Raw genomic sequence first — 10865 nt, forward strand, 5'->3', positions numbered from 1 at the left:
TTGGGCAGGCTGGTCTTGAACTTCTGACCTTGTGATCCACCCACCTTGGCCTCCCAGAGTGCTGGGGTTACAAGCATGAACCACCGTGCCCGGCTCACAAGAAATTCTTCGCTACCCCCATCCCTCAAGTGAGACAGGAAGGTCAGATGGGTCTGGAATAGGGAAACATCTTCCCCTACAGGTGGGATATGGCTCTAGTAAAATCGTTTTTCCTGCAGAGGAGGAGGCTTTTGTTATGGGAAATTCTCTGGATATGTTTCACAATATCACTCTTCCCTTCTCCTTTCAGAGCAATGAGGGCTTCCATTCTGGCCCTTCAGTGGCCATGATAACCTTGGAGATTTCCTGGATTTAAAACCCAGGAGAGCAGGGGTTGAGAAGGCAGAGCCTTTGACCATGGTCTCTAGCAGTTTTTCACTCTCCTAAATGTCCACGTTCGGCCTCCAGCAAGTTGTCAAAATCACTGCAAGTGTTCCTGCTAGTTTATGGTTTTAGAGCTTCCATTCCAGGTTAGCTCATCTCAGCTGTGACTCCAGATTTCTGGGCGATGGATTTGCCTGGAGCCCTCAGTTCCCTAATGGGTCCAAGAATAGTCATTGATTTTTCCATTTATTTGGCTTTTTTTTTCTTTTTTTAAGGATTAAAGTAGTGACTTTCAGTCTTTTTACTTGTAGCGACCGAAACCAGAATTCTGAAATACTTTATAAGGACTCAGCCAATAAAGCTTTTATTATTTTTTTCTCCTAAGAAGATATAGGATTTCTTTTGAAGTTTGGTTATTCAGTCCCTGTATATGAATTCCTTTTTTTTTTTTGAAGAGCTGCTGAATATTTATTATCATCAGAATTTTTCAATTTTCTTCAGAATCCTGGTCAGATAGATGACCTTGAATATTGGCTGATTTTTTTCCCTTGAAGCTCGTCATCAAAAATTACTAAAGCCTGACATGTGGCAGGCTAGGAGGGTCCCGTGGATCCTGCACGTTTGTGCTTGCTGTGTGTCTGCTGTGAGGAGAGTATCCGACGGCCTCTCCCTGCTGCACATTTGTAACCTGCGGCAGGATTCCCATGGCTACCACTCTCGCCCTGGCTTCTTCCAGTCAGTGAGTGAGCACAATGTGGACTAGAGCTGGGCCATGTCGGCTGCCGTAAGACAGTCTTTGCACTGAGGTTCCCCACTGGCAATGCTGAAATTTTCTGCACTGCAGTCTGAGGCTCCCCCAACTCCAAACCTTTTCACAGGTGTTCATTGACATCATGTTCTGAAGACTTTCCCTACTCAATCTTGCTCCCTCTCCCCTTCATCTTTCTGTTTTGAATTTTTATTTTATTTTTTTTCAGAGACAGGGTTTTGCTCTACTGCCTACACTGGAGTGCAGTAGTGCCATCATAGCTTGCTGCAACCTCGAACTTCTGGCCTCAAGAGACCCTCCTACCTCAGCCTCCCAAGTAGCTTGGACTATAGAGACACACCCCCATCCCAGGCTAATTTTCTTTTTGTGGAGAGATGGAGTCTCTCTATGCTGTCCATGATGGACTCAAACCCCTGAGCTCAAATGATCCTCCTCCCTCCCTCAGCCACCCAAAGTGCTGGGATTTACAGGTGTGAGCCACTGCACCTGGCCCCCCTTTATCTTTCACAGGCATTTCCCAATAAATTTATTTTCTTTCTAATTCCTGTTGATAAATGCTTCAGGGAGCACCCAAACTGGCATAGTTTGTGATTTCTGATGTTCTATGCTATTCTGTTACCGTGTAAGGAGACCTGGGTTTCCATCACATTCCCCCCTAAGTGAGAACTCTGGGGAAGACATACTGACTGCTAGATTTTGCTTAGGATGTGCAAGCAATGTATGTCTGTCAGGCTTTGCCTAATCTGTGCTCTAGAATAAGGGGAGCTTATCTGAGAATGTCAACTTCCAAGATTAGATATTTTTACTTTCTCTAAAATACTTCATTTTAGAGAAATGAAGTTCTTTTTTCTTAAAATAAAATTATCTGGTGTTTTCCCTAAGGGCAAATGCCAGGAGCACATGCTCTATTTGTTTTGCCTGGGGTGGGGTTGGGGTTAAATCCAGTGAGCATATACCCTGGGTTGAGGGCAGGGCATATGCTCTCTGGAAGGTTATGTTTTATTTGAAGCCATTGTTAGAAATACAGCATTCCCTCGTCATTTAGCATTAGGTATATCTCCAGAAATCAACATGGCACATGGATGCATATGTAACAAACCTGCACATTGTGCACATGTACCCTAAAACCTAAAGTATAATAAAAAAATAAAATAAAAATAAATGCACATACAGGTTAAAAAAAAAGATATCTATTTAAATGTATCTGTATCTATATAAACGTATGTCTAAACATAGCTTTAGCTATATAAATCAATTAGAAAACACTACCATCTTTTCAATACCTTGTCTTCCCAGCAAGAACATTTCTGCTGTTGTAAATATGCAGAAGTGAACATTCTTATATACAAATTTTTGTATGTATCTCTGATTATAAAAAACTAAAATGAAAAAAAAAAAGAAATACAGCATTCCCATGAATAGTCTCCTTTTAACCTCTCTTCTCACTCTTGTCCTCCTTTTCACCCAAGCCTTAAGTGAGCCTGATGCTCTGTGGTTACAATCCCACCCTTGGACAATGCCCACCATCAAGTATTCCTTGTTGTCACTTGTCATCCTCATCCTACACTCTTTCTATCACAGAAATGTGCTGGGACCTCTCACGCATTTATGACCTCCCCACGCTCCGTGCCATTCTTCTCCTTAACATCATATGTTTGTTTCAATGTTTACTTCAGAGAGGTCTTGGGGGCGATGGACTTCAATTCCATTACCCACATCACCATTTTCAACAAGAATATCCTGACTGAAACTTACTAAAATGGAAGAGAAAGTCCTCTCAGCAGAATCAAGGAATGTCAAGGCTGGAAGGTATCTTAGAGATCATTTAATCCAATTCTTGCTTCAGAAACGATTCAGGGAAGCAAGGGAAGTGACTTGGACTTTACCTATGCTAATACTCTCTCCCCACCCTCAACACTGCCTGGCTGGCATTTCTGCAGCCCCAACACCTCCCCCACACTGTGCCTGGGTGAGTGTTCACCAAGGAACGCTGCCTTTTGATAAGCCTCAGTAATCAGGAGCAGCCTCTGCCCATAAATACACCTGCCCTGCTCCTGCCTGGGGTGATTCCCTCCGACTTGCGTCTGCTTCTCGCCAGCAGCCCCAGCATTATGCAGAGACTTGTGCTGCTATTAACCATTTCTCTTCTACTCTATCAAGATCTTCCAGGTAAAAAGAGACTCTCAGCTGGAAATATACACAGTTGCTGGGGATGACAGGTGGAGAAGAAAAACATTTGATTTAGAAAATACATCCCGGGCCGGGCGCGGTGGCTCACGCTTGTAATCCCAGCACTGTGGGAGGCCGAGGCGGGTGGATCACGAGGTCAGGAGATCGAGACCATGGAGAAACCCCGTCTCTACTAAAAAAAAAAATGCAAAAAAATTAGCCGGGAGTGGTGGCGGGCGCCTGTAGTCCCAGCTACTCGGAGAGGCGGAGGCAGGAGAATGGCGTGAACCCAGGAGGCGGAGCTTGCAGTGAGCCGAGATTGCATCACTGCACTCCAGCCTGGGCGACAGAGCGAGACTCCGTCTCAAAAAAAAAAAAAAAAAAGAAAATACATCCCGAAGGATGGAGTAACCTTCTTCAATCCCAGCCTTTTTTCTCTTTGCTTTCATTGAGTCTATTAGTAAAATGCAGTATGTGGCAGTCCTTGTATGCACCTTACAGCCACAAGGCTTACTAGCTCAAGGAGGAAAAAAGAAACGTAGGAATCAGGAGTCCTAGATGTCCTTGGCCCCCTGGTCACACACAGTAACAATTCCTCGTGGAATCCTCGGCGATGAGGACTCACTAGCCGTGCTTGTTCCATTGCAGGGCAGGGGCGATTATTCATTGTTGATTTTGTGGAATAAGATGCCTTCTTCCATCCTCCTCCTTCGGAACAGCTTTACTCTGCACAGAAAGGACGCCTATTCAACCTCCTAAATTTTGCAACTTTCCATATCAAGTCAGATGATTAGGATTAAAGGGGATGCAGTGATTTCAGTAGGCAAGAACATAATTTACTGACAACACAAATAGCAGGTGCCTTTGAAGTCTGCTCAGGAAATTTTAAAGTTAGACTGAGATGTCAGCAATCTTCTGACTCCTACGTTAATCTATGTCCCTAGAAGCATGTATTTCTTAATATATTTGCAAGGGATATGAAAGAGCACTTAATCTAATTCCCTTCTTTTACAAGCTGAGCAACATTCTCTATAGTACAGTTAGAAAAAATAAGATTTTTAGAGTTGCTTAACAAATCTAGCAGTGCTGGGACGAAACCAATTGTTTTGACTCATAGAAGCCATCGGATCTTCTCTTCGAAGCTGCTCAGTCGATTTTATGGGGCTTTGACAGACACCCAGCACCCATCTTTGTACCCTTCCAGGCTGTGCCTCTGCTGCGATTCAAATGAGTTAATGATTTTTTTCAGAGGGTACCTGTTTCAGTTAACTCTTCCTTGTTCTTTCTTCCCGTGTCATTTCCCAAAGACACTTCTCTGAAATTCTGGTATGAGCATGTTCCAGGTCTGTCAAAATATCATAGCAATTCATCAAAGATCAGGTTTTCTTCAACCTGTGATTCCAAGACAAAGAACCTCTCGGGATGGAAAGCCTGGGTCAGGGATCCCTCCAGATCCTGAAGAATGCACCTCAGAGCTGGCTGCCATTACCCGCACTTGGCTGCTGAGGGCTGGGTCAGACTGGCCTCCACAGTAGAATTCTGAGAAAGACCCTTAGCAGGAAGAGGATTTGGGAGGGAAGTGGTAGAAGTGGGTGAGGGTGAATGACATGTGCTGCCCACCTCTTCTCCTGCCACCCCTGCTTTGGGTAAGTTTGGCTGTCACACACTGTCAGCCCCTCAGATACCCACAGGGACTGGGAATGGGTGCTGTAAACCAAAAATATAATTCTAAGCCCCCTCTCCAACCATCTAAATGGACTCCCTCCTCATCCAGGTCTCTTAAAATTTAATCTGAAAGACTGGTTCAGGCCATGAAAGGAAGTGGGGGTTGGACATGCCTCATTATGCTTTCCAGCATGAACATCAACACAGACTTTAAGTCTGATAAGAAATATTTTACAGCCTGTTCTCTCTGAAGCCTGCTAGCTAAAAGCACCAACTGTGTAATACAACTTTGGTCTCCACAACACAACTTCTTGTCACAACCCAAACATTCCTGTCTATTGATCCCAGGTCTTTAGACAAACTCAATCAATTGTCAACCAGAAAATGATTAAATTTACCTATAGCCTGGAAGGCCACCTGCCACACACTCCCACTGTAACCCCACAGACCCCCCGCCCCCCACTTTGAATTGTCCCACCTTTCTGGACCAAACCAATATAAATCAGCCAGGTGTAGTGGCTCACGCCTGTAATCTCAGCATTTTGGGAGGCTGAGGTCTGCAGATGACTTCAGGTCAGGAGTTCAAGACTGGCCTGGCCAACATGGTGAAACCTCGTCTCTACTAAAAATACAAAAATTAGCTGGGTGTGGTGGTGCATGTCTGTAATTCAAGCTATTTAGGAGGCTGAGGCAGCAGAATCCCTTGAACTCGAGAGGTGGAGGTTGCAGTGACCTGAGATTGTGCCATTGCACTCTACCCTGGGCGACAGAGCGAGACTCCATCTCAAAAAAAAAAAAAAGTAAATCTTGCATGTATTGATTGATGTATTGTGTCTCCCTAAAATGTACAAAAGCAAGCTGTATCACAACCACCTTGGGCACATGTCCTCAGGACCTCCTGAGGTTGTCACCTGTGTGTCCTCAACCTTGACAAAATAAACTTTCTACATTAACTAAGACCTGAGACCTGTCTATAGAGCAGAGGAGGAAAATTGCTTATGCAAGAAATAAACTAGTGTAGTGTAGTCTACCCTGGAATATATTTATTGCTTAGGATATATTTATTACTCAGCCTTAGTGTATGGACTGTATTCTCCCTTTGGCATTCTGTTTACTCAGACTATAAGACATACCAACTAGGTTTTTGTTCCAGCTTTGACACATAAGTTGCTGTGTGACCTCAGATTAGTCACTTTCCTTCTCTGAGCCTTAATTCCCATCTCTGAATAGATGGCCTGTGAGGGCTTGCTTGAAACTGACAGTGTAATGTTTTAAAGGTTGTGTTCTCTTCCTAGTCTATTCTTCTTCTCCCCTAATGTTAAGCTTCATTTTCCCTGAGCAAGCATGCTGTCCTCCTTTTCTTCCTCTAACTCCAGGTTGTAAAGTGGCCTGCCACAGATATGTCGGAAGGCACATATCTGCTACCCAACCTCCACATACTCCCTCGGCATGATCCACATTGCAGCCCACCTCACTCCTTTCTTCACTGCCTTGTACTGTGACCACAAGGGCTTGCTTTTGAATGAAACCTACAGCAAAACAGCCTCCTGGTCACCCACTGTGGGGCCATTCCAAATATAAACCCCTTCAATGGCCTATCAAGCACATGAATTGGTCAAACTGCCTTTTAGTCCTCACCTACATCCTGGACAAAGAACCTTGACACCTAAGCATCAGAAACAGGAGGCTTCTCTTTACCAGAACAAAAGAAAGACATAAAACCCTGGTGCGAGGATTAGCAGCCAGTTTCAGTTCTCCTGCCCTTCTGCTTTGTGGAAAAGGAACAGATGCAACAGGGGAGATGGACTCAGGGCTCAGGTGAAATTAGGACTTTTGGGCCCCGACCTCTGCAAAGACGTCCATTTGCAGCCCTGACTCTCCTCTCCCCCGGGGTTCCTCTGACACCCTCCCCCAAGCCTGGCTCCTGCTGAGTTTGCTAGAGAACCTCACGCAAAGCTCTCTCCAGCGAGGCTCTCTCGATCCACCTTACACTGTTCTCCCTACCATCAGCCTTGCTTCTGGGTTTTCCTGATATCTCTGTAAGATCCTATCAGTGTGGCATATGAGATAATGAGCTTTACAAAGCTGCTTTCAGCCTCAGAGAGCACACCCTGGGACTGAGAAGCTAAATCCATGTCTCCTGAAAACTGCTGTGGGCCAAGGGCCAAACAATCAGGATTCTGCTCCTTTCTAGTTTCCTCCGCTCTACTTGCATCCACTCTAGCTTATTCTGGTCTAGTCTATCCAATCATTTACTCACCAGGTCCTTACTGAGAACAGGCTATGTTCCTGGTACCAGTTACACAATGGTAAGCAACATAAACATGGGCCTCGTTATCAGGGAGCTCATAGTTCCATTGAGAAGAACAAATAACAAAATACACATACATATATACATATCTATATCTATATCTATATCTATGTTTGTATGTATCTCCATGTATGTATATATATATATCTATATACATACATAGATATATAACTACAACTTGCAATAGGTGATATAAAAGAATAACAAATGCATAGGGAGAAAAATAATTTGGGGGCATTTAAATACATGAAGAGGACAGAGAAGGATTTGCCCAATATTGGGAACTTAAGGTTGAGACATGAAAGTTCAAAGAATCCACTTATGGGAAGGAAGAAAAACCTTCCAGGCAGAGGGGACAGTGCACGTGAAGGTACTAGGATAGCAAAGAATAAGCTCACATGCAACAGAAGGGAGGCCGGCGAGAGTTTCATGGACAGAGTGAGGGCCACAGTGGAACAGCATGAGTCTGAAAAAGTGGCCCAAGATCAGATCACGATTGCTTTGGAGACCCAGTAAGGGGCTTGGAGAGATTTAATCAAAAAAAAAAAAACAATAGTAAACTTGTAGGGATTTTGAAAATAGGTGTGACATGGAATGATGTATATTTTCAAATAAAATCCATGCTGGTTGGGAATCAGAATGTCAAGTCAATCATCTAGGAAAGTGGAGGAGGATGGGGATGCAGGAAAACCTCTACCACCAGGCACTAGCTTTCTCTATCCCCTTTCGAAAACACCTTCTGCCAAAGCCTTGCCTTTTAGTGCCAGTACGCAATTAATCACAGTGTCATATCCTGTTATCTAGTGAGAAGCGAACTTGAGTGGGACAGAATATGTGGTTATGGGACTGCCCGCTGCCGGAACAAATGTCGAAGCCAAGAATATAGAATTGGAAGATGTCCCAATACCTTTGCGTGCTGTTTGAGAAAATGGGATGAGAGCTTACTGAATAGTACAATACCCTGAAACACAGTAGTGCTGGTCCCTAGAGTCGCTGGAAGTAGGACCTCAGTAGCTTTCCTTCCTGTGGCCCAGCAGCAAGGGCATCCCCACTGCAACCACGGGTTCAGTTATCAACCAAGGTTTGCTGAACTTCCACTCAATGCGAAGCCAATATAGGAGATTGAAGAAGAATACAGGCTGGAAAGCCCCCTCTGGTTGTGATAATGGAGAATAGCAATGGGAGTTAAGCATGAGTTTCAACACTTTATAAGTTGAACAAAAAATATGTCTACCTAATCAGCTATAAACCTAAGAAAAACATCATTTTTATCCTGATAATATTGGTTTTCTTTTCCGATCGAAAGTTTTGCTCAACAGTTATATATATAGTTTGTTAATTAAAATGGAAAGTAAATCAATGTTAAGTGTGCTATGTTTAGAATACACTATATTTCAAAACATAGACCTCTGAGGAGAAAAACAAAAGAGGTGATGTGTGATGACAAGCTTCGGAACCCATTAGAACTTAAGGGGTTGATCAAGTGGGTGTCTGTGGAGAGTCCCATCCAGCAGAGGGCAGCAGAGAGCAGTCCTGCGCTGAGTTGTGGATTCTTGATCCTGAAAACCGGTAAAGAAAGGTGAGTGATGAAACATTTGACCTGCCTGCCTTTCCTGTCCAAACCAAATTTTAAGGTAGTCAAAAGCGTCTCTCCTTGAAAGCAGCCCAGCTAATAAATGAGGAGTGTCGCCATTTTGCAAACACGTAGGGAAACAGGGATCTAGCCAAGGAATATCAACAGAGATTAAAACAAGCCAGAAAGACAACCTGCTACCCTGTGCTTCCTAATAGAAGGACATAATGCCACGTATGAGCGTCTAGTCATGGTAAGCAGCAGCATCCTCGCCTTTTCAGGGTGGAACTGAGGCTGGATTGTACCCTTTCTGCCAAAACAGTGTAATGGCCCTTCACGTAGCCATCATCCAGCCTCAACATGTGGTTAGTCTTGTTTCATCCCTTGATAAGACCTTCTCCTCGATTACCTCAAACAAAAATAAATTATTTCAAAGATGCCCATTTGAAAATACTCCAGAAGGTGTAACTCAGGAGGGAAACAACTCATTTTGTAAAATAGAACCCCAATACTATTATCACCCCTGGAAAAAAATCAGCACTCATTCCTTAATACAATTTAACAGCCAATCTGTATTCAAATGACCCTGAGCATTTCATAAGTGCCTTTTTAAGCATTGCTTTATTAGAATCTGGATCCTGGAAGGTCCACATACGGCCTCAGGTTGTTTACCTCCAAGGCCTCTTGCATAGATGGTGATGTGTACTTCTATTCCATCTATAAAATATTGTGCGGAAAATTGAGTGCATACCTGGGCAAGGCCCTAGATCTCATCACTGCAATTACAGGAAAAGAAGAAACTACTGAACCACCCCCAAGGATGCCACACTCCAAATGCAACATACAGAACACGCTATAAGACAATGTGACATTTATTTTATTCTTATATTGTTTTAGACTCTTTTCATTATTCTCATATTTCGTATTTTATAAAATACTTTTAATACATAATCTCCTTTGATCCTCACCATAAACTCTTGAATTAGGCATGGTAAGTGTCAACATCCTCACCTTGTAGGCACTGTTACTAAGGTTCAGAGGGACTCGTGGTTTTCCTAACATTGGCCACGATATTAGGAAAGACCAGGCCTAGACCCCACATCTCAAGTGCAATTCAGAGGCAGCACAGCATGGCATGCACGAATACACAAAGCCTGGAATCCCAGCTCTACTGCTTAGCAGGTGACCTTGGGAAGGTGACTTATCTGACTTGTACCTTGATTTCCCCTCCTGCCATATGGCCATTCTGTGCAACAACAGTTAAAAACACAGACCCTGCCGGGCGCGGTGGCTCACGCTTGTAATCCCAGCACTTTGGGAGGCCGAGGCGGGCGGATCACGAGGTCAGGAGATCGAGACCACGGTGAAACCCCGTCTCTACTAAAAACACAAAAAAATTAGCCGGGCGTGGTGGCGGGCGCCTGTAGTCCCAGCTACTTGGAGAGGCTGAGGCAGGAGAATGGGGTGAACCCGGGAGGCGGAGCTTGCAGTGAGCCGAGATTGCGCCACTGCACTCCAGCCCGGGCGACAGAGCGAGACTCTGTCTCAAAAAAAAAAAAAAAAAAAAAAAACAGAAACAACTGCTGACTGTGCTAAAATTATTTTTTGTCTCCCTTTTTTTTTTTTTTTTTTTTGAGACGGAGTCTCGCTCTGTCGCCGAGGCTGCAGTGCAGTGGCCCGATCTCCGCTCACTGCAAGCTCCGCCTCCCGAGTTCACGCCATTCTCCTGTCTCAGTCTCCCGAGTAGCTGGGACTACAGGCGCCCGCCACTACACCCGGCTATTTTTTTTGTATTTTTAGAAGAGACGGGGTTTCGCTGTGTTAGCCAGGCTTGATCTCCTGACCTCGAGATCCACCCACTTCGGCCTTCCAAAGTGCTGGGATTATAGGCGTGAGCCACCGCGCACGGCCATGTCTCCCTTTAAAATTTAATTGATGCCTGTGGGTAAAAGAAGGTGGGGTCCTAAGTCTTCCCAACATAACAAAGTCAAAGGCAGACACATGGTGAGTGGTAG

General features: G+C 44.3%; 1 protein-coding gene across 1 annotated transcript; it reads left to right on the forward strand.

Annotated features, from left to right (window-relative positions):
* Positions 1 to 3243: 3243 nt before the first annotated feature.
* On the forward strand, positions 3244 to 8242 carry LOC129457673 (beta-defensin 104A). The gene is made up of 2 exons (XM_055233090.1): positions 3244 to 3301; positions 8082 to 8242. Exons 1-2 carry the CDS (start codon positions 3244 to 3246, stop codon positions 8240 to 8242), a joined length of 219 nt encoding a protein of 72 aa, XP_055089065.1.
* Positions 8243 to 10865: the final 2623 nt, after the last annotated feature.

The sequence above is a fragment of the Symphalangus syndactylus genome, chromosome 11 (genome assembly GCF_028878055.3).
Source record: "Symphalangus syndactylus isolate Jambi chromosome 11, NHGRI_mSymSyn1-v2.1_pri, whole genome shotgun sequence".
Taxonomy (NCBI): Eukaryota; Metazoa; Chordata; class Mammalia; order Primates; family Hylobatidae; genus Symphalangus; species Symphalangus syndactylus.